The sequence below is a fragment of the Rhinolophus hipposideros genome (genome assembly GCF_964194185.1).
Source record: "Rhinolophus hipposideros genome assembly, chromosome: 4".
Classification (NCBI taxonomy): domain Eukaryota; kingdom Metazoa; phylum Chordata; class Mammalia; order Chiroptera; family Rhinolophidae; genus Rhinolophus; species Rhinolophus hipposideros.
In genome coordinates this window covers 1,445,090-1,468,810 of record NC_138050.1, presented here as the reverse complement: position 1 = coordinate 1,468,810, position 23,721 = coordinate 1,445,090, and the positions used below count along the sequence as shown (strand labels likewise).

Below are 23,721 nucleotides of genomic sequence, written 5' to 3'. Positions count from 1 at the left end.
TGTCTCTCCAGCCAGGGTCGGGGCGTCCCTCTTTGTAATGCGGGTCCCCGGCTGTCCCCGGAGGTCGCACCCGACCGTCTGCGGGCCTGCCGCAGCACGGCGCGGCGAGTGGGCGGGCGCTAGGACCGCGGGCGGCGCGGGCGGCGCGGCGCTACCTTAAACCCGGCCCAATGCCGCTGCTGCGCCACTCTGCGCGCCGGCGGGGCTGCGCAGGACGAGCGCTCCGCCCGCCACCAGGCTGGAGCCGGCGCGGCAACACCTGTTCGCGGCCGCAGGGCGCACGCGAGCCCCGGACGCTGCTCCGTCGCTCGCCGCTTGCCGCCCTTGCTAAGCCAATGGACCTCCGCCGAGCCGCTGCACAACTCTGGATCCTAGCTGTGGACGCCTAAAGTTTTCTCGTCCTTTTTGTTTTATTATTGTTATTGATTTTTTTGGAGGGGGGAACCAGGAGGGGAGATTCTTCGCCGCCACCAACGTAAGATTTTTTTTCTCCCCCTGGAAGGATTCCTGCTGATGTCTGCAGAGTCGGTTAGAGTAAAAACGGCGCATGCCTTCCCCGAGTCAGGACCCGTGGATTCTGACGTAGCCCGTGCATCTTAAAAATCCTGTAATAACGCCTAGGCATTGAAGTTGCTATGGTCATTCTGATCTGGAAACCAAATGGAGAAACTACGGATTTTTCCCCTTATGACGGCCGGCTGGGATGAAGACATGCCTGCCTGCTAGGAGCTGGGGCTCTGTCAGTGGAGATACATACTAGATATGTTTATCAGTATGTCCGTGTGTGAGTATAAAGCGAGGGGTTCTTAGACTGTTAGTGGTTTGACCTTGAACCTGTGCCAGTGAAACAGCAGATTACTTTTATTTATGCATTTCATGGATTGAAGAAAAGAACCATTTTTCCCTCTTTCTGCAACCGCAGTAAGGGAGCGGAGTTGGATATACCTCGCCTAATATCTCCCGGGTTGGCACCATCATTATTGTTTATTCCTGTGCTCCAACAGCCCAGCCTTCTGATGGCTCCCTTAGGTGAAGTTGGGAACTATTTCGGTGTGCAGGATGCGGTACCGTTTGGGAATGTGCCGGTGTTGCCGGTGGACAGCCCGGTCTTGTTAAGTGACCACCTGGGTCAGTCCGAAGCAGGGGGGCTTCCCCGGGGACCGGCAGTCACGGACTTGGATCATTTAAAGGGGATTCTCAGGCGGAGGCAGCTGTACTGCAGGACTGGATTTCACTTGGAAATCTTCCCCAATGGTACTATCCAGGGAACCAGGAAAGACCACAGCCGCTTCGGTAGGTGTACCATTAACCCTTTAGTGTCCGTGCCGTGACACGTCAGGATTGTAACAGCCAAGAAGGGGTGTTCGGGCGGGGGTGCGGAAAGTGTCTCTTCTTTTCTCTGTGTCTCTGTCTCTGTTTCGCCAGCTTAAAAAAAAAAAGGGCCTCCGGAATTGCAGATCTACCACTGGCATCGTCGTAAGTCTACATGACCTCCCACCCCAAAAGAGGACATGGTTTATAAATATAACACAAGTCCCTCGTTTCTTTGCATTAGATACCCGGGGAGATCAGGTTTAGGAAGTTTCTTTTGAATGGACTGATTCCACGAGTTTAAAGCTTTAATGATTAACTGCTGAGAACTTAAAAATGCATTTTCCTGAAGGCAGTGGTTATCATCTTGTGCCCCAAACAAGTTTTTGCCCCTTCCTCTTTCCTCTAACAAGTATCCTGCTTGAATTGTAGATGAAGCGTATAGTTGATTCCCATGTGAGGGTCTGAATCCCGTGGGGAGGGTTCCGTGGGGATGAGGACTAAAGTCACATTTTAGACTTGGGAAGGGACAGGACGCTCTTTTGGGGCGCTTGTCCTTCCAGCCGTCAAGTTGTTACTTACGCTCTGTAATTTTCGTAGTGTGCAGCCTGCGTGGGGTTCCTAGGTGGCTCTCCGGTGTGAGTGTGTGCGCGCGTGCAAAAGGTGCGAGCTAATTCTAAAGGGCATTCAATTCTGAGGATTTCACTTTCCGAGGAGGGTACTTGTGACTCAGCATTGAGGCTACAGACCCGAGGGCTGGTGACCGTCCCCTTTCATGCCTGAACACACGAGCCCGCTAGGCCACCCTGAGCCCAGCACACCAGGTCAAGCCAGCAGAGTCCCCGTGGGGGACTCTGGGTTGTTTTTTTCCTTTCACAAAAAAATAAAAAAACAAAATGAAAAGCGGCAGTTTGAGCAATCAGACTGTTGGAAGGAGTTAACTTCTGAGTGGACCCACCTGACAACATTTAAACTGGGTCGTAAAAAAGTCCTGCGGTGATTTTCTCCCTCATGCTTTCGTGCCAGATGTTGACCACAGTCTAAACTATCTGTTTAGGTTCCCGGGGCTGCGGATGAGGCCAGAAAGCGAGGAGGAGGCAGGCCTGAGATGGGGTGGCCCAGCATTTTCTCTTTTTGCTCCCCACGGAGCCTCAACCCCAAACTGAACCTACTAGTGCAAATATTTCTGGCTTTAGAGAAAAGGGGGGGCAGCTTTTGGCTTTGCAATTATTCAGTTGAAACATACCCGCCTCCGCTCCAAGTGAACACAGCTCCCGTAGTGGCACAGCGAAGACTAAACTTCACTACAAGTGCTGCGCGGGGGCCACTGTAGGCTGCCACCATGCCTAGCGTTCCTACCAGGATGCGGGCGGTGGGCGCAATGGGTAGCACCGCCAGAGGGTTCGGGTCGCGCTCGCAGCCCTGGCGTCGGGGCCGCGCCCGCGGGGCCGAACGGCGTGGGCTGGGGCCTCTGTACGCTGGGTGGCCGAGCCGGGTCCTCGCGCTCTCAGCCGGCAGGTGCCGGCTTCGCAGACCCGGCCCCGGGCGCTCTCGGCGGCCGCCCGACCGGCTCCGCGCGGTCCTAACGCGCTCCGTGTCCCTCTCCTTTTCCTCGGCTGGTGCGCCCTGCGGTACTGCGGGATTCCCGATTCTTGGCCCGGGGCTACGGGCGGGGGCTGCCACACTGATGGCCGCGTTTGGGGAATTAGGTTTTTTGGCCCAAGTTGAGCTCCTTCGTTTCTCTTTGTGTGAGTGGGTCCGCGAGGCTGACAGCCGCCGCCCTGCCTGCGCGGTTGTTTTCGGTGTGGGAACCACTGGAGGCGCGCGCCGCGGCGGGAGAGTTGGTGGCGGGGACTGAGGACAAGCTGGAGGTCGGACCCTGACCAACCCCCGTTCCATCCCGGACCCTTCTCCCTTTTTCTGAAGCGCACAGCCGGGGCTCGGAGAGTCGCTGGGCCCGGGAGGTGGGTCGGGCTCCGGCCCGGCAAGGCGGAGCAGCAGGGAAGGGGTCGGCTGACAAAGGCGGGCGGAGGCCGGCTAGGGGCGGCGAGCTATTGTTAACCGCTTTCCCAGAGCCCAGCTCGCAGTTCGCGGCCCGCTTTCCACCGCCGGGGGCGGGGGGCGCCCTTTCGGAGCGAGGAGCCCGGGGCGCGCGGCGGGGCTTCACCGGGCTGGCCTGGGCCAGGGCCAGGGCCAGGGCCAGGGCCAGGGCCGACCTCATTGTGTAAATTGGCCGAGCCCGGTCGGTGACGGACCCTCGGAACCCCCGGGGCAGCACTGCTGGGCCCCGCGTGGATCGATTGTGAGATGTGTCGGTGGGGATCCTCCATCCCAAGCTTTTTATTATTATTTTAATGCAGTCACCTTTAGGCAGGACGTTTTCTGCACGCAGTCGAGTCATTAGAAATCCAATAACTGCCCCGGGGAGAGCGAGGATGCAAGGAAGGGAAGGTGGGGACCGCGAGGGTGGGGAGAACCCGAAGGCGCGTTCTGGGGTCAGCCGACATGGACTCCTGCTACAGCGGCTTAATAAAGACCATAAAACAACAACAAAAAAAGAGACCTCGTCACTCCCCACCCCCCAATCCTGGAGGTTGGAGAAAGGTGTCGCCAAGGAAGTGACATCTCTACTGCTTAGACTCGCTTGGCACTGTTGGCCGGGTTGGTAGGGGCAGTGTGGGTTGGAGGGAGGAGAGCAGAGGCCCTGCCAGGGTCAGGGGTAGGGGGCGCGGAGCCCAGAGCTCGAGGGTGGGCCGGGAGCCCGCGGCGGGGGAAGGGCGCGCTTTGAGCTCTGCGGTGCCACTCTCCCTGGCTTGGATGTGGCTGAGTGGGTGGCTGTGCGCAGTGGGGGTGGGGAAGGAGGGTTATTTAAGTCTTTCATCCCGCTGCAAGGAGAACAGCCCCCGGGGTGACAGCAGTGCCGCGGTCTCCTGCTGCTATCGCTGCGGCAGGTCCCAATATTAGCAACCTCTGCAGCTCTGTGTGCGCGCCGGGTGCCTCCTGCCCTGCTGCGCAGCCCCTCCCGGAGGAGTCGGCGGCGCTAGGACCCGGCGCGCACGCGGGCGGGAGGACAGGCGGACTGGCGGTGGGCGGGGCTGGGGGCTGCGGCAGCGCGTCACACCTGGCGCCCGGCTCCCCGCGGCAGCCTCACCTCGGTCCCCCTCCCCCTATTCTCCCCTCTGGAGACGCCTTTCTCAACCTCAGTTTGTTCTCCCAGTCTCTGGAAAGAGTAGCTGTGGGTAGAGATGGGCTTTTACACCTTGATAACCACAGAAAGCGCATTTTCCACCTAAAATAAACCGGCAGGAGGAAACGTGCTGGAAAAGTAACCCCCACCCCGCCCCCATGCCGCCGCAGGTGACTGCGGCTGAGGGCGAGCCTGAGGGTGACACAGCGGCTGTGCAGGGAACGTGGGGGAGGGGATCTTACCGTCGACCCAGCAGAAGCTGGGGCCGTGACAACTTAGGTGGGACATTGAGGGAGCCCAGTGTTTTTCCCTTTGGGAGCGATAGTGTGGAGAAAAGGAATTTGGGATTGTGTCTCTGGGGTACAGGCTGGGGGAGAGAGATATTTCCTTTCACATGTTTTTTTCTTTTTTAAAGCAGTTGCTAGACAGAAAAAAGTGAAACGAACATCAATTGAGGAAATGGTCGTGTACAAGAAGAAAATCGCCTTTGGGCCTGACCCGCTATTTCTCTTGCACAGGGGAGCCTGGGCAGTTGACCCTGGCCTTGGCAGAAAAATGGCCTGCTTCTTGGGCTGTGCCTCTTGGCCTCCAGTGGTGGCTCTGCAAAGACCCCAGGTGAACACTCAAACTCGGGCTGCCGGTTTAAACGGGCCAGTTGTCAGGTGGAAGTTGTACTAGAGGGGAGGGACATGATTTAAAACAAAAGTTTAAATCAATCTTATTTGCAGGATTTTGAGCTTCAGAAAACTGTTCTGTATATCTGGCTCTTGAGCAGCTCATTAAAGGAATGACTGCTTATCTAAAGAGCTGTTTGCAGGACTGGTCCTCATTCTTGCAAAATTGGTGGGGTTATAACTCCCATTCAGTCATTCTTAAGTTAACTCTGAGATTTGCTCCAGTTGCTGCGGACTGGACTTGCTGGGTGGAGTCTCTGAGATGAATACTTGGGCAGCCCTGGTGTGGCCTTTTCTGGGTGAGCAGGGGACTCTGTAGGAGGGGGTTCCATCTGTTTTGGAAAGCCTTTCTCCAGTCTGCCTACATTCTTGTCCTCTGAAGAATGCAGTGCTGTTAGCCGTCGGGGGCTTTTGGGCTAGAGTGGAGCAGCTTCAGCCAGCCCTCCTCTTCCCAGGGTGGCCTTGTTATGGCGATAGCGGTAAGGCCCAGTACAGGGGCCTCATGGGTGCTGGGCCAGCTTTCTGTTCATTGGTCCATTTGAACAGAGCTCTGGGGCTGACCACTGATACCTAGTGAAGTTCTGGTGTGGTCCTTTTCCAGATGTGGTCTCAGGAACTGACCTGGCTACTTGTGGACCAAGGATGACCCAGGAGCCCATCAGAGTCCCTGGGGCCCAGTGGAAACTGTTGGCTGCTGTGGAAGGGAATTGCCAAATGATACTAGGCACCAACCCTGTGCTTCCCAGGTCACTCCATCAGTACCCATTACTGAGCCTGTCTGAACTGACGATGCCTCGGGTGTTTGCCTAAGAGGAGAGACGAGCCACCACGGTACACATGAGACGGCCAGTTTTAACTTTAGGCACAATCCCACCATTCCCTTCCCCCTCCCTTTCTTTCTTCTTTCCCTTCCTCTTTCCTTTGTCCCCTTCCTTCCTGTTGGTCATTAAATATTTAAATGTTTCCATACAAGAAGCCTTCTCATGTGCTATTATTGAGCTGGCACCCCTCTGTATTGCACTTGTATAAACATATCATGGGGAGTGGGCAGCACTCAAATATTTGAGTACAGTTGGAAGCACGTTCTTGGCTCTGGCTCAGGCCCAGTAAGTTGACCTGGTTGAGGTTACAGAGTTCACTGGGGACAAGATGGCGCCGGGAATGATAAGGATTCTAGTCTGGGCAGGGGCGTGTGTGTGTGTGTGTGTGTGTGTGTGTGTGTGTGTTTGTGTGTGTAGACCTTGTTTCCAGGCATTTCTGACCTGAAGGAATGGCTGTAACTCAGACATTTGGGTGTCCCATTTGCCCTCTGATCACTGAGGTGACCTCTTGAAAAGCTGGGTTGTTCTTTTGAGGTCTCTGTTTTCAAGGAGCTGTAGATATATGGATGGTGTCTGAGGTGATGAAATCTTTTCACCTGGGGTCACTAGACAGGTAATTCCTTCTCACTTGGTGAGTCTCTTGGAGGCTTGTCTCATGTCCTGTTTCTTTCAGGAAGCCCCCTCTGACTTCCCTTCCCAAACCCATCTTGGGACACTGACAGTCCCCTAAACAGGTCCCTCTCACTGCATTCATCATATTATCATATTTATCTGTTTATTCGTCCTTCCTCCCACCGGATGGGGAGGCCTTTGACGGTACAGGACATAGGCTATACCTTATTCATCTTTATATGTACAACACATGCCATGGTGCTTGCCTTAGAATAGTTAGTCTATAATCGTTTTTTGACTGAAAAGTCCATGCAATGAATTAGCTATCTTGATGTCAGAAAAAGAAACAAGTTATATATTTTAAATACTTTGATTTCCAAAGTACATAATAATAATTTCGGAACTTAAGTCCTTTGGCAGAAGAAGCTGTGTGCTATGTGCACATAAACAATTCGCGTAAATAGTCCACAGACACAGGAGGTGTCTGCCTTTCCCAGTCCTGCATGAGGACACAGGCAGTCCTACTGCTTATTCTTCCTTCCTAGTCCTGCCCACGGGGTCTGTGGGTCCCATCTAGGCAACATCTTCTCATTTCTAGTCATGCAATAATGATATCAAAATGGCACAGAAATCCTGGATACATGACAAATAGTAATACCAATGGTAAGATGTGCATAATAGATGAGATAAGCTTTGGAGTCTGCTTGGGGGAAGCTGTTTAACATCCCTAAATCTCCGTGTTCCCATTTGTAAACGAGATTAAAATATTTTAATGCCTGATGATTGCACAAGAGGAGGCCCCTCTGGGCTCAGTTAAATGCCCAAGCATGTCTGCTATTAGACTGCCATTGTTCTTGATGCTCAGTGACCAGTGGTCACATGGTTCTGTGAGGTCACAGACACCATTCCTTGTTGGGCCCGATGGTCACTGGCTGACATTCATCATTAGTTCTCAGAGCTGCCTCATGTCTATGGAAATCAGAAGGGTTATCGAACACCCTCTCAGAAGATTAGAGTATCTTTTAGTCTTTGTGATTAAACCTTTCCCTGTTGAAATGTTTTACCTATTGCTCAGGTCTCGAAGGGGGCAGAATGCTTCCTGTCTTTCATTTTGTGACTATTGTATATTAATGAATTCCTGACACGAATTTTGGGATAACACTGACCTATATTGATTGTGGTGTGCTTTCAGGTAGCTAAGAAGAGATTCACATGTATGTGACTCCTAATGGTAATTAACTGTACAGTATTAATTATTTTCAACCCTAAAAGTAAGAAATAGTACAATGAAATAAACTGATTTCATCAATAAGGGTGAAATGAGTCTCATGGAAATATTGCCTTATTTATCTTTCCATTAGCTTTGTGAGGAGGAAAGGCTAGTGATAAACTTGGTTATTTTTGATGTATCTTCCATTATAGGTTATCAGATCTAAAACGTAATTTGTAGCTTTTCTTTATATTTTTCCAAACAATATTTCACATTCTATAAAAATAAACAGTTTTGCAGGTCCAGATAGATATTTCTGTGAACTGTAAACACAAGGTGTTTGTTGTATTTTGTGCTTATAAAACAATTAGGAAGAAATATCCTTTAGAAGAAATACCTTTTATTTTTTACATCAGCTTGGAAACTTTTGATTTATTATATTTATTGTAGTTCATGTCTTTTTTAATTTTTAAATTAAATATTGGGTTAACTTTGGTTAATAACATTATGTAAGTTTCAGGTGTACAATTCTAAAATACATCATCTGCATATCGCATCATGTGCTCACCAGCGAGTCTAGTCTTCTATCACCATGTGTTTATCTTGTCTTCTTTTCAGTCTATTTTGTGAGAGTTGCAAAATTAATTGTTTAAAAATCCATGTAAGTGCTTCTTTATTAGTCAGATGAGACTGACTATAGCCTCATATTATCTTTAGTTTTCTTCTAAACTAAAATGTAAGTAAATTTTTCAATATTTGAAAATTATTTTAAAAAACAAGAACTCATTATTTGGTATGCATTAACTCAAGGTGTACACAAAGCCTGGCAATTTATAACAAAATTGAGAAAATGGCTCATTGCAAGTAATATTAGTATTGTACCAAATATCCTGCTGGGCAATCAAGTTAGAACAACAATATAGAGAAATTGAAGCTGCTGTTGTATGGCCATAAAATTCTGGATATATGCCCAGCATAGGTGTTGTTATTCTTAGTGAGGTAAGCAAGCAGAAAGGAGGAAATAAAAGATCATTTTGTTGACTTGTTTTTGGGATAAAGTATTCTGTGACTATTTTAACTCAAGAGTTGTTTGGAACTAGAATTTTGTGTTATTGTAATTGCTTAACTGTCTGTGTGAGGCTTAGATAAGAACAGCAAAAATCAATACTTTGTTTAAGCAAAAATATTTGGGATATGTACAGGCTACTTTAGTTTTCCAGATAGAGCTCAATAATGTTACACAGTAGAGAGCTGGATAACTTTCTGTATAAACTAACAAAGTATTTCATTAGCACCTCATACTCGTACTTTGAAGGACATAAGATCATTCTAGGATTAGAATTTTTTCTGACCTATACCCATACGCAAGTACTTAATTTCACATTTCTAAACTGGAAGTACAATTGGAAGTTTTTCTTTTAAATTATACTGTCTTAGGTTAACTAGAATATGTGCACTAGTTTATCTGTCATGTCACTTGTCAGCATATCTATGTAAATACTAGCTTTCTTATTTTTAAAATGTTTATGTGTCATGTTGATAAGTATTTTTATACCATTATTATAAAAAAATCAATTCTTTTGGGCAGTGGTTTTAAGAAATGACACTTCCTCAATGAGTGTGAGATTGGCTCAGTGTCCTCCCAGGAAGGTCTGGTGACGCTGAGACTCCAAGGCCATCTCTGTGCTCTGATGGTCCTGTGCCTCTGCCCTTTGTCTCCTAGGCATTCTGGAATTTATCAGTATAGCCGTGGGCCTGGTCAGCATCCGAGGCGTGGACAGTGGACTCTACCTGGGGATGAATGAGAAGGGGGAGCTGTATGGATCGGTAAGTACTGTGAGTCACCATACCCGTGTCTCCCGTTGGGGCCCAACTGCTTTTTCTCCAGGTTATAAATATCTGGAGCTGAAGCCCAGCCTGTTTGGAAGGCGAGTGTGAGTTTTCAGTTTTTAAGGCAAATTCTTTCATTTTTATTCATAGATATTAGCCCCGGAACTTCACTAGACCAAAGTTTCTAAGAAAATGCTTTATTCATATGCCAAACCATTTTCATTATCAAGTACATAAAAAATTCACAAGTGTGAAAAATCCCATCTTCTTGTTTTAAATGGGAGTTATTTTTGAAATAAGTTGAAATTATCTTCTCCCAAGCTTTGTTAGGCATTGTAATTAAAACTAGAAATAGACTGTGCAGGGAGCAGAAACCCTTTCTCTGAGCTATATATGATTTTCATTATGTAGAGAGAGAAGGGAGATGGAAATTATTGTCAGATACTCTTATATGTGAATAAGAATATAAAAATATTGTAATTATTTGTGAGTATTAGTTTCGTTTTTTCCTTGTCTCACTTCACATCTCCACTGGTTGGAAGCTGCTTGGGGGGTGGGATAGGCAGTGACGTGTTCATGGTGCCAACCTGGTGCCAGGCACCTTGTAGCTGCTCAGGGACAGGCAGGAAGACCTTGCTTCTGCGTTACCAGGAGGGGACCGACTTTACGTCTTTATGTCTGCAGACTCCTGCCAGCACAGTTTCTAAAACACAGCTCATGGTACACAGTAGGCACTCAATACATTTTTGCTAAGCATCTGAGTATGAATAATAGATGACTAGTTACTCTATACTAACTTGAGTTTTCAGCACAAAACTTGTAGTGAAAACAACCTTTAGTTTTTCATTCCCATTTGTGGTCACATGGGAATTTAATCCACATTCTCTGCAATACGAGAACTTTGATTAGAATCTACAAAAAGTTGAAAATTAAAAGAAGCTCAGAGTGGGAGAAGTTCTGGAGTCATCTCTCCACAGGAATGAAGGGCATGTTCACATAGGAGCAGGAGAAATATTTCCTAGATATCTAGGTATCCTCCATTCCTATTCATATACCAGTGTGTGTGTGTGTGTGTGTGTGTGTGTGTACACATACAAGGGTTGGAGGTAGTATCAAACTTTTACTCAAAAACTCCAGGTAACAGTAAATTGTGGCCTATGTAATTTAAATGTAGCACACACCATTTTTAATGATACGTGACACAAGGATGGTTTTCTGCCTTGGTAAAACTTGAATGTAAATGGGTTGATTTTGTTAGATAGTTAAGCCTTTTTAAGAAAGTGCTTCCTTGAGAGAATATATTATTTAAATATATATTTTTAAGCCTAGGATTGAGGTTAGCTGTTTAAACATAGTTCTTGGTTTTGATAAAGTTATTTACTTCCTAAATTATTTTTGTCAACACTTTAACTGCAATGGCACAAAATGTAAGGAAGCTCTTCAAGTTTTAAACACAAAGTGGTGTTCTCCTTTTGTTATCCCCTCAATTATTTTTTTTTTCACTTTTAGGTATGTAATGTGGATTTAAGTCGGTCACAGCTGAACTCAATAAAATGTTTTTGTGTGTAGGACACAGTCTGACCTTCAGTGGGTGGAAGGGACTATGTTTTATCACAATGGTCTCCAAAGTCTTGTTCATATACCACCACCAAAAAAATGTTTTTGAGTTTGGATTTCAGCATTGCATATTAAATTATTTAAAAATTGTAAATATAAAATATAGTTCATATGTGTTATTTTATTTTATAAAACACATAATAAGGTAAACATTTGTAAAGGGTCCCATGACTGAGTAAACACGGAGGCTGTACTGTCTGCTCCCCATACCGCGGACCCACTTACACTCCCCTCTGGAATACCTGTCCCTGTAGAGAGACGACCCATCTTTCAGATGAAATGGCCACACAACAGCCCTGGGGTCTGCTGGGTGACGAGGAGCAGATGCGACTTTGTGTTCAGCACAGGGGCCTCCTGTTGGTTGTCCCAGGTCAGTCTTGTCTGTCCCTCTGGATTCTTTCAGTGGCCTCTTTACCTGTCTCACCTCTCATCCAGCTACCTCTGGCCTATGTGGCTTCGATTGTAGCACAGGCTGGGGACAGAGTGAGGGCTCCGGCCCTCAGTGAACATCAGTGAGAACACTGCCTGAAAAGGTGACAAGGGGCAGGAAGTTGGAGAACCACATCGTGGCAGGTTTTCTGTGACTCCCCGCTGCCTTCTTGAGGAGAGTGGGGCTAGGAGTGGACTTTTCGCTCCATGGCCACACAGCAACACAGTCACGTGGTCACACTGTCACATGGCCACATGGTCGCACAACTAGCTGACAGTCCCAATCACTGAATGCCGGCTAGACAAAGGGGACAAGCCGAGAAAAGGCAGAAACAGCTCTTCTTCCTTTCGTGCTTGAGAAGTGCATACCTTTCCAACTGTGTCCTCATGCTTGGACACTGCTTGGAAGAAAGTGTAACGAGGAATGAGGAACGCTGCTTTTCCATACTCTGATTTCCTTTGTGGAAAAATGTCCGACGTGGCATCTCTGCGTGACCGTGATTCTCTCATCTCCAGTCCACCTTCCACACTCACGGGAGAAGTACCTTCCAACCCTCAGCTTAGACCCCTCCCGCACTTGCCTTTGAAGGTCAGTGTCCCCATGCTTAGCGCAGCCCTCAGTACTGTCACAGAGCACTGCCAGTCTGTCTCTGGTCCTTTCTTCCCGTCTCGCTGCTGTTCTGTCTGGTTGGTACACGGTCAAGTTAGCCCCTCTGTGTGGCATGCTTTTTTCCTGCCTTTTCTGTTGGAGGAAGCAGCATTCTTTCTTTAAGATTCAATAAAGATATTGCCTCTTCTGCCAAGCCCTCACCGCATCTCTACGTTGAACCCCAGTTATTCTGGTTAGCCTTTTCGGTGCTTTCCTCTGGGCCCCTGTCATACTTTGTATTTCCATGATCACACAAGCAACAGTACGGTTTATAGTGTAGTTAATTGCATTTCTGTATTCCCTAATGTATCAAAAGGGCATGGACCATGTGTTTCTTTTAAAAACAAAGATATTTATTAAAATATAGCTAACATACAATATTATATTAGGCTCAGGTGTACACCATAGTTATTCAACATTTATATACGTAAAGAAGTGCTCACCATGATAAGTCCAGCAACCACCTGACACTGTATCATGCTATCACAATATTATTGACTACATTCCCCATGCTGTTCATTACATCCCATGACTTATTTGTTTTATACCTGGAAATTGGACCTCTTATTCCCCTTCACCTTTACCCCTTTTTAAATTTTTCAGTTAGAGTTGACAGTCAACATTATTCTATATTAATTTCAGGTGTACAGCATAGTGGTTAGTCACACATTTATGTAATTTGAGAAGTGATCCCCCTGACTAGTCTGGTACCCTCCTGGCACTGTACATAGTCATTACCATATTGTTGACTATAATCCCTATGCTGTACTTTACATCCCCATGACTGTTTTGTAACTACCAATTTATACTTCTTAATGCCTTTACCTTTTCTGCGCTGTCCTCCAACCGCCCTCCCATCTATCACTTCAATAAATCTAGTACCCATCTGACACGATAATTATTACAATATTATTGACTATATTGCTTATGCCATACCCTACATACTATGACTACTGTGTAACAACCAATTTTTACTTAATCCCTTCCCCTTTTCACCTGCCTCCTCAACCCCTTTTGGCAACCATCAAAATGTTCTCTGTATCTATGAGTTTGTTTTGGTTTTGTTTGTTTGTTTTGTTCTTTGGATCCCACATATAAGTGAAATCACATTGCATCTGTCTTTATCTGTCTGACACTTCACTCAGCATAATACTTTTTAGGTTCATCCATGCTGCTGCAGATGGCAACAACCCATTCCCTTCCATGGCTGAGCAATATTCCGTTATATATATATGTACCAGCTCCTCTTTATCCATTCATTCATCGACAGACACCCAGGCTCCCTCCACACCTTGGCCATTGTAAACAGTGCTGCAGTGAACATATGGACGCACACGTCCCCTCAAAGTAGTGTTTTGGATTTCTTCAGAAAAATACCCGGAAATGGGATTACTGGGTCCTTCTTTGTCTCTTGCTATACACTAAAGTCTATTTTGTCTGCTATAAGTATTGCTACCCTAGCATTTTTCTTTTTCATTTCCATTTTCATGAAACATCTTTTACCATCCTTTTACTTTAGTCTGTGTGTGTCTTTTGATCTGAAGTGAGTCTCCGGTAGGCAGCATATGTAAGGGTCTTGTTTTCTTATCTATTCAGCCCCCTTATGTCTTTTGATTGAAGAGTTTAATCCATTTAAAGTAATTGCTGACATGTAGTTGTTGCCATTATATATATATTATTTTTTGTTTTTGCTAACTCAAATTGGATTTTTTGTTATTAGTTTCAGGTGTACAAAACAATGTAATAGTTAGACATTTACAACCCGCACAAAGTGAATAAGCCCCCTCCCCTAATCTACTACCCCTCTGACATTGTATACAGCTGTTACAATTCCATATATGTGTGTGTGTGTGTATATATATATATATATATATATATTTTTTTTTTTTTAAGATTTTTTTTTTATTGGGGAATGGGTACAGGACTTTATTGGGGAACAGTGTGTACTTCCAGGACTTTTTTTCCAAGTCAAGTTGTTGTCCTTTCAGTCTTAGTTGTGGAGGGTGCAGCTCAGCTCCAGGTCCAGTTGCCGTTGCTAGTTGCAGGAGGTGCAGCCCACCATCCCTTGCGGGAATCGAACCGGCAACCTTGTGGTTGAGAGGATGTGCTCCAACCAACTGAGCCATTCGGGAGCTCAGTGGCAGCTCAGCTCAAGGTGCCATGTTCAATCTTAGTGGCAGGGGCCAGAGCCCACCATCCCTTGCGGGACTCGAGGAGTTGAACTGGCAACCTTGTGGTTGAGAGCCCATTGGCCCATGTGGGAATTGAACTGGCAGCTTCGGAGTTAGGAGCACGGAGCTCGAACCGCCTGAGCCACCGGGCCGGCCCCCCCATTTATATTTTTGATCTTCTCTCCCCATCCCCCATCTTATAGAAGTCCCTCTAAGATTACTTGTAATACTGGTTTGGTGGTTGTTAACTCCTTTAGCTTTTTCTTGTTTGGAAAATTATCTGTCCTTTGATTCTAAATGATAACTTTGCTGGGTAATTTTGGTTGTAGGTCCTTGCTTTTCATCACTTTGAATATCCCTTCTGATCTGCAAAGTTTCTGTTGAGAAATCAGCTGACAGTCTTATGGGAGCTTCCTTGTAGGTAACTGCTTTTTTCTTGCTGCTTTTAAGATTCCCTCTGTCTTTAAACTTTGGCATTTTACTTAGGATGTGTCTGGTGTGGGCTTCTTTGGTTTTCATCTTGTTTGGGACTCTCTGCGCTTTCTGGGTTTGTATGTCTATTTCCTTCACCAGGTTAGGGAAGTTTTCAGTCATTATGTCTTCAAATAGGTTTTCAATTCTTTTCTCTCTCTCTTCTCCTTCTGGTACACCTATGGTGCGAATGTTGTGCTTGATGTTGTCCCAGAGGCCCCCTCCTCATGTTTTTGGATTCTTTTTTTTTTTTTTACTGTTCTGATTGTGTGTTTTCTGCTACCTTATCTTATAAATTGCTGATTCGACCCTCTGCTTCCTCTAATCTACTGGTGATTTCCTCTAATGTATTCATTTTGGTTACGTTTTCTATCTCCGTTTTTTTTTTTTTTATGTTTTGTATCTCTTTGTTGAGGTTCTTTCTGAGATCATTTGAACTCTGCTTCTGGTAGATTGCTCGATTTTGTTTAGTTCTTTTTCTGGAGCTTTGTTCTGATCATTCATTTGGGACATGTTTCTTTGTCTCCTCATTTTGGCTGCCCTGTTGCGGGTTTGTTTCCATATTTTAGGTAGAGCTGCTATGTCTCCCAGTCTTAGTAGAGTGGTGCCTCATATAGTAGGTGTTCTGTGGGGCTATGACCAGTCTCCCTGGTCACCTGACCTGGGTGCTCCAAGTGTGTCCCTTGTGTGTGCTCTCTTGTTGTAGTTGAGCCTTGTTTGCTGTTGGCATGACAAGGGAGGGATTCACCCGCAGGCTGATTGGCTGTGAGGACTGGCTATGACTACAGTGGAGAAGCTGTTGTTCAAGGGCTGTCCCTACAGAGCAGGATTCACTTTAGCAGCGCTATGGTGCCTGCTCAGTCTGCCTTTTGGGTGTGTCATTCTTGGAGGCTGCTGGGTGATGCTCTGGCTGGATCTGAAGCTGGCCTCTTGGTGTGCCAGTTCCCAGGGCCACTGGGAGGGGCCCCACCATAGGCCAAGTTAAGCCACAACCTGTGTCCTGCCCAGGGCCACCTGGCATGAGCTTCAAAGCAATCCAAATATGGCTGCCACCCATGCTGGGCTTGGGGGTGCCTCAAGAAGCCAAGCCACATACTGAGACCAGCTGCGGTGAATGCTGGGCTTGGGGCTGCTTAGCTGAGGTACAGGACACACTGAGCCCCAACGCTGCTTTGGGTTTGTGAACCTTTGAGAGATTTTAGGAAAGCTGCAGCATAAGCCAAGACAGCTATTTGTATGGAAAAGTCACTGGAAGCAGCTTGGGTCGGCATGCAAGTTGGGGGGGTGGGGTCACAGGGCATCACCAGGGTGGGGTGAACGGTGTTAGCCAGATTGACGGAGACTGAGATATTGTGGTGCCTGTGTCTGCACACTGTGAAGGGGAAGGGCTCAACAAAGCAACAATCTGTCTGGGAGAAAGCAGCCCCTCTTGCTCTTGCCCTGAAGTCAGACTACTCAGTTCCTCCCCTATGTCCCTGGCACTTTTCTAGCCTTTGCCCCAGTACTGGAGCTCAGAGTGCCAGTTGCTTCTTTTTAATGATGCCTGACACACAGCAATGGCCTTGGTGTGTGGATGGTGCTCCATTGATGCTCGTTGGATTGAAATTAATTAAACACTGTGATTTCTTTCTATGCTTCATTAAACATACAGGTTTGGACCTTGCTGTATCTTCGCTTGTATGGTCAGTGTATACTTAGGAGTCTGCTGGAAGGCAGAATCTCTGTCTTCTGTTCCCAGGCTGAATTGGACAGTGATGTGTCATCCCTGGTGTGTCCAGCCCGAGGGAGACCCAGCTGAGCCTGGAAAGAAAGATAGTACAGTGGTGAGAACCCAGCCACAGGTGTCTGGAGACCTGGGTCTTGCTCTTTCTCAGCCTCCAGAGAGGTGCTGGCCTTTGTTCTCTTCGTCTGTGACATGATGAGCTTGACTTAGCTGTCTGCCATGTCTTTTCCAATTTTGTATCTCCAATGTTTAGGGTTTGGATTTTTTAGCTTCACTTTTTTTTTTTTTTTTTTTTTTTTTAGCTTCACTTTTGAGTGGTGTGTGCCTGGTCCATTGTGCTGCTGTGCACACAAAATGGTGCGGTGAGCTATTTGGCTCCTGCATGTATAGCTGGGAGGAGAGCTCCCTGGGCTTTCCCTCTGGTCTGTACCTGATGCAAGTGAGGGGAAGAGTGAGTGTGATGTCCATGCTCCTCTGTGTCCAGGGACCATGTTCCCACTGGGCCTGTGGTGACTACACCTGGGAATGGGGAGTAACCAAATATCACATTTCATTATGATGAGACTCAGAGAAGGAAAGGAAAGAAACAGGTGATAATTCTAAATCTATTAGTAAACTGGGAATTGTAGCTTAAAGAATTTTTACCTGTGAAGTTGTGTGAAACTCAGGAAAATAAAGTGGAGAAGGTGTGCTTCTCAACATTGAGGAAACCTTGAAAAGACCTATCTTATTAAGAAAGAAGGTATATAGGAGATCTGGAGAAATAGCAGTTGCTTGTATAAAGTAAATTAATGTGTAACTGTAGCAAAATTTAATTTAAAATGTGTTTTGGAAATGGGGATTATTTCTTTTTTCATCTATGTAGTTCCTTTGTTTCCAGGTTTACCTTGGGAATACAGCTAAAAGGTTGGAGGTGAATTAAGTAATATTTCTTCAGAAAAATATATGTATAGGATTCTGATGTCCTATTAGAAAGTGGAAGTAGGAAAAACTATATTGCTAATGTGTATCATGATGTGATTTAATGAAAATCTGAATAATTCTAGCTCTGGGGTGGAGTTTAATTATTGTATCATGTGTTAATTTATCCATGCATCCATTAATTCATGCACTCATTCATTTACAAACATGTATACCTACTGTGTGCCTAGTACTGCGCTAAGTACAAAACAATGCAACAAATACCTCAAAATCTGGTAGGAGAAATATACTTATAAATAATTCAGTGTAATGTAAAATGCACTGTTAGAGGAATGCCGGAATGTCGTGGGGGCCTAGAAGAGTGTTTAAATAACTGCTTGGGCAAATTGAATGGTAACATTTAAACTGGGCCTTGAGGGATGAATACGAGTCTAGGGAAAGGAAGGTCAGACAACTTAGGGCACATAAGCCTTCAAATGTAAAGATTAGGATATCCTGCTTGGGTGAAGTTTGGGCAGGGTGTTAGACTTGTCTCTCTCTCTCTCTCTATCTGTCTTTCTGTCCCTCTGTCTCCCTCTCGCTCATGCACACACACATACACACACGTGCATACTTGGCTAGAGGATTAAAGTATTAGTTTATGTTTGTCACTTTTGTTCTTATCAAAGGGACTCTAAGTAAGGCTCAGTTACTTTTAGTGTCAATCTAAATTATCTGAGGGTTATCAAGGTACTTCAAAACATCAAGAATAATTAACTATGATACATGTCTCACTAAAAATGAATGCAATGAAAAAATTAATTTCCTTCAAAAAGCTTGCATTTGAGGATATTTGACCCTTTCATCAATACAAAGCACTATCACTAAAATTGTTATCATATAGGTAAGTAGAGCATGGAATCTGCAAAATTGATACAAAAGGACAACATGCCGATTTCTGGTTTGTATCTCTTTTATAGCAGTCACTTCATTCTGCCTAGAATTTTAATTCATGTTGGTCTTACCCAGTAGATTATGATTTTTGGAGTCTGAGTCTCTGTCTTTATAATCTTTCTGTTTCTTGGAGGCCCAACAGTGCATGTCTGTGCAGTTGGCATATGGTGTTTGGGGACCCAGCTACTCAGCCTGGCTGACCCCGCAGTATTTGAGTTTCATGCATTGATACAGTACTTCGTATGTGGATGTCAGCTTACAGTGTCCCATGTTTCCACAGGGGTTATCCCATTTAACTATTGAAACTGAAGTGAGAGAGCTTGCGTAACTTGCTCAGAGGCCCAGAGGCCCAGAACTTGTAGGTGGCAGAGTGGGGACTCAAGCTGGGCCCTGCAGGAACCCAACTATCATCCTGAAAGAGACACTTGTGAAACAGGCATTTACTAGTGGATTTGGTGGTTACATTTCCAGAGACTCAATCAGGCCCCATTTATGTGAATCCATGTAATCAATAACCAAGGTGTGGTGGGTTTTGACTGCAATTCCAATATGTATAAACTTAAAAAAAAATCCATTCATTGAGGCAGCTGTCTCTGTGGGTAGAGGTACATGAGCCTACAAGCTCTTTGAGTGGTGTTTCCATAGTGTGGGGAGACCCTGTAGATCCAGCTGTCCCAGACTGAAGGAATATATCGACCTCTTTAAGAGGAAAATGTAAAGTATATCAGGTCCTTAGTACCACATGTTGACTTAAATGCTTTCATTATGTTATTTGCATATGTACAAACACAAACTCCTTATGCCTCTCTGGCAACTGCAATTCGAAATATATTTACTATATTAAAATCCACACTGAGGTGGCTGCCGTTATCTCACTGAGACTAAAACACTGCTTTATGTTGGGGTAGCCCTCAAGCTCACTACACCTATTCTCCAGGGCCCCTCTGAAAGATGTTCTCCCCTCGTTATCCTGTTGGAGTGACTGGGAGACCGAATAACATTCCATTATGTTGTCACCTCTCAGCTCTGAGGGTGAACGCATCATGACTTGGCGCTGAAAGTAATTTGAAGCACACCTGCACTCCTGGCTGGTTGGCAGGACAGCCTTGAAATGATCATTTGTTAACAGCTTTTTCATGAAATGAGAAGACAAAGTGAAAACGTTTCTGTAGAAAACCTGTAGCCCCAGTTTAGATCCTTTGTCTCCCCGAGATCTGCAGATGCCAGTTTGGAAAACACCTCGGTGGATGTGAAAAGCCTTAGGTGGGGGTCAGTGGTGTACGGGGGCAGGCAGCTTGACCCTGGTGGTTCATGGGAGGCCTTCGTGTCTCCATCACGCATGCTGCAGTGGCCATTGGGAGCAACTTTTGAACAGGCAGAATAAGCTTGTGCGTTTATGGAACAGGACAGCATAACATGCAGTGAGCACAACCAGACTTAGCCGTTTGTTGTGCTGTGTGTCTGCTCAGATGACTTTGATGGTGGACATTCAGGCATGTCCTGTATGCAGAGTCTCCAAAGAATGTAATTCATATGAAGGAAATGCAAAGCATCGTTTGGCTAGTAATCTACTCAATAGCAGTCATCCTTGGAATGGTTGGTTTTCTGCAGATTTGGGGAACGAGAGCACCTCTTATGCTGCAGAGGCACATTGCCTGTTTTCAAAGGATCAGGTACCAGCTTGGATGACAAAGAGGGCAGCACCTAGAGAGCACCTTCTACCATACTATTTGATTTAGTCCATGCAGTGTCCTTATTTAGAGATGAGGACAGTGAGTGTTTACTCACTGTCTTACTCACGGTCACCCAGATAGCAAGTGACAAACTATGATTTGAATGTAGGTGAATTAGCAAAACATGCCGAACACAGACATATAAGAATGGCCATCCATTTTGTGAATAAAACAATATTTTTTTTGCCAGAATGAACCATGCATTAGAGCAGAATTTAGTATTTCCTTTCCAGATATGATTTTGGGACAATTTTTTTTTCTTTCTAGTGGCCTGGTTTTCACTTAGTAGTCTGTTTAGCTGTCCCTAGCATCTATGCTGCTGGCCATTAGTTAGTGAGTAGAAGATCATCTTTTTAAAAATGTATCTATTTACTTAACTTTAGTTAAGTATATACTATTTAGCTGCATTTACTGATTGTCTGAGACATGTTTGAAATGTCCTAGTCAGTAATGGCCAAAGGCAGAGGACACAGGTCTGGAGAGCTCACAGGCTCTGCAGAGGATTTCGTTTTCATAGGTTGTGCCCGTTTGGCAGGAGAGTGTTCTGGGTACCAGGTCTCAAGCTCAGAGGTGGCCTTTCTTTAGGCTCAGGAGTCCCGGAGCAGGACCTTCCTCCTGATGGGCGTGGCTTTCACACACAATCCTGATGCCCCTCTCCTCCTGCCCTGGGTTTGTCACACCTCCTGCCCCACACTGCTGAGTGTTCAGAGCCCACTGCCAGAGAAGTCTCATGAGCAGAGTTTGAGAGAGTGGCACTTACCACAGCTGTTTCTTGCCATGGAATCCCGATGGGCACTTATTTCTTCAGTGCCCCTAGTAGAATTCCATGTCATAAAGGCGGGAGACCCTGTTAAGGCAGAGACGTGGTCACTTTTGTTTCCCGTGGAATGCCAGTCCTTCAAACAGTATCTTACATGCAGTTGGCACTTAATAAATATTGAATGTGTGACTGTATTTTCAATGGGTTCCCAAATCACCTGTTTGTTTTTTCTAAAAAAGGAAGACCAGGCAGACCCTGGCTTACAAGCACCTAATTTCTGAATAGGTGCTTGAGGCTGGAAGCGTGGACGTGGAGACCAGAGTGGTCCAACTATTTGGAGTGGAAGGCTCCCTTTCTGATTAAAGGTGTCAGGGAGCCCCACCTGATATTGATTGTACTTCTGTCTTTTGATTAAAAAAATATATTATGGCAAAAACTCCTGTGAATTCATCAGTGTTTTACAGAGCAGTTCATCTATACATTTGAGAAGAGCAGCATGTGTGTGCGGCAGTATTTCATTTATAAAGTACTGAGCATGTGGATTCGGGTTTCCTAGTCCTGTGCCTCACTATGCCTATGAAACCCAGTGCATCTCTCAGTCGGGAATGTGAGGACAAGCTGTTGGAAACAGTGTTCAGGACAATAAAAGCACCAAGTCCCTGTCTTTAAGCTCTCCCACTCCTTCTGCCCCTTCCTGAGCTCCCGTGACCACGTTTCCTTGCTGGTCATTCACCTCACCTCTCCAGTGTTGTCCCCTTTTCTCGAGTGGACTGCTGGTCATGCAGAACCCTGATTGCTCCTTGGTGGAGGCCTGTTTCAGTCACCGCGCTTCCTGCTGCTCTTCAGTCAATCAGTCTTCCTGAGTTCCTCCAATGAGAGCGATGGGCAGCCACGTGCAGACCTGCTACGTGCCGTCCACCTATCACTCTCTTGTCCACACACTTGCATGCTCACACTTGCTCACCTGCACTCACAAGGCCAGCAGGCATCTCTGAAACCACTTCCTGCTCACATGTGCCAGGTGCTTTAGTGCTAGAGATACAGTGGATCTCATCATTTGCAGGTCTACTTGCTAAACTTTGTTTTTAATTCCCCACAGTACTTTTGTGGTCCTTCACAGACACACAGAGAAGCAAAGTGTGAGTCATCAGAGGGGCATGATCTAATTTTACTTTTGAGGTCTGACCAGGCGACACTGCCTTGTTTCAACTCACACTGTAAACAGGTGTCCCTTTTGGGATCTGTTTAGTGCCACTTTTTTCTCTTTTTTTCCCCCTTCACTTCACATTTTTGTGCTTTTTGTTGGTGGTTTTGCAGTTTAAAATGCCCCCAAGCATTGGACTGCATGCTGTCTGGTGCCCCTGAGTCAGGAAGGCTGTGATGTCCCCTTGTGGAGCAAACATGCGTGTTAGGTGTGTTCTGTTCAGCAACGTTGGCTGTGAGTTCCTCGGTGATGAATCAACATTAATTTAAACAGAAGCACACGTAAAACAGGGTTGTATACTGAGTGTTTGACAAAAAGCATTATGGCTAGTGGCTGGCGGGAGCCTCACCCTGTGTTTCCCTCAGCAGCAATGGTTCCATGTTCCCTAACTCAGTGTTCCTGGGGACCCTGCAGAGCAGGACTGCCACGAATAACTGATGCACAAATGCAAATGGCACCTCCTCTTGTGGGTGATCTTAAAACTGATTCAAGAAGAACTTGCAACTTTGTTGGGGAGTCAGTATGCAAACCAAGAATTATCATTTGGTGTGATAAATGTTATAATGGCATTATATACAAAAAGGGCTTGGTGAGCTTGGAGGAGGGAGCTTAATTCTAGGGGTGGGAGGGAATGTCAGCATCATTCACAGAGGGGGTGGAGAAGAGTAGGCGGGTGTTCTCAGAGAAAAAAGCTTGTGTGAAGGCAGCTTTGCTCCCGGGTTTGGAAACATGGGGCTGCTACCTGTCTCCTGATTCTGTTATCTTTACTTCTGCCTCCCTGACACAGTCTTGCCTGTGCTTCTGTTTTCCCAGCTGCTGCAAGAGGCTACACTGCCGACATTGGGAGGGTTCTTGCCTGTCATTATCATTAGCCTTCAAGGATGGTACTGCTAAGTTGCTCTGTGTCTTGGCCTGAGAGTTGTCCTTGTGTCCCACTGGAGCTGCAGTAGTCACTTACTCTACTGGGGGCAGCTTCTGCAATGGCCTGGCCACATCATCCTCCCACTCTCCCCATATCAGGGACTGACTTGTACTTGTGCAAAGACATTATTTGTCAGTCTGTTGACCTGGTGGCCTCAACAGCATCTCAGCAGGCACTGAGAAAAATCATTGCATTCCTGACACCCCTGCTGCAGAGGGCTCCTCCAAGGACTGAAAGGTTACAGCATGAAGTGGGAGAGACACACACAGAGTTGTCTTCCTTTGTCCTCTTGTAAATGCTTCAAATCCTGACATTAGTTGATCTCCTTTTTTTTTTAATCTGTTTTTTTGTAGTGTTGTAATTCTTCATTGAAATCTCCCATGTGATTTGCTTTTCCTTTGTGATGAAGTGCTCAAAGCTCAATTCAGTATTCCAAGAAGAGACTTGCCAATGTCATGACAAAGACACCCCTCTCCCTCTGGTGCATTTTGTGTTTGCCTTGCTTTGGCATTGAGCAATGTTTGCCTATTTAACTGACATGTT

At 46.1% G+C, this 23,721-nt stretch overlaps 1 protein-coding gene across 7 annotated transcripts in view; it reads left to right on the top strand.

The window, feature by feature from the left end:
- The first annotated feature begins 207 nt into the window (after nucleotides 1-207).
- The window catches only part of FGF9 (fibroblast growth factor 9), a 36,065-nt gene continuing 12,551 nt past the window's right edge, over nucleotides 208-23,721 (top strand). Inside the window, exons 1-3 of one of the 7 annotated variants that reach the window (XM_081045824.1) lie at nucleotides 3,091-3,182; nucleotides 4,917-5,113; nucleotides 9,539-9,642. In XM_081045824.1, coding sequence (XP_080901950.1) covers nucleotides 9,613-9,642 — 30 coding nt within the window. In that variant the 5' untranslated portion in view covers nucleotides 3,091-3,182; nucleotides 4,917-5,113; nucleotides 9,539-9,612. Of the gene's footprint in view, nucleotides 1,294-3,090; nucleotides 3,276-4,432; nucleotides 5,114-9,538; nucleotides 9,643-23,721 lie in introns of those variants that run through there. The other 6 variants (XM_081045825.1, XM_081045820.1, XM_081045822.1 and 3 more) reach the window with 6 other exon arrangements.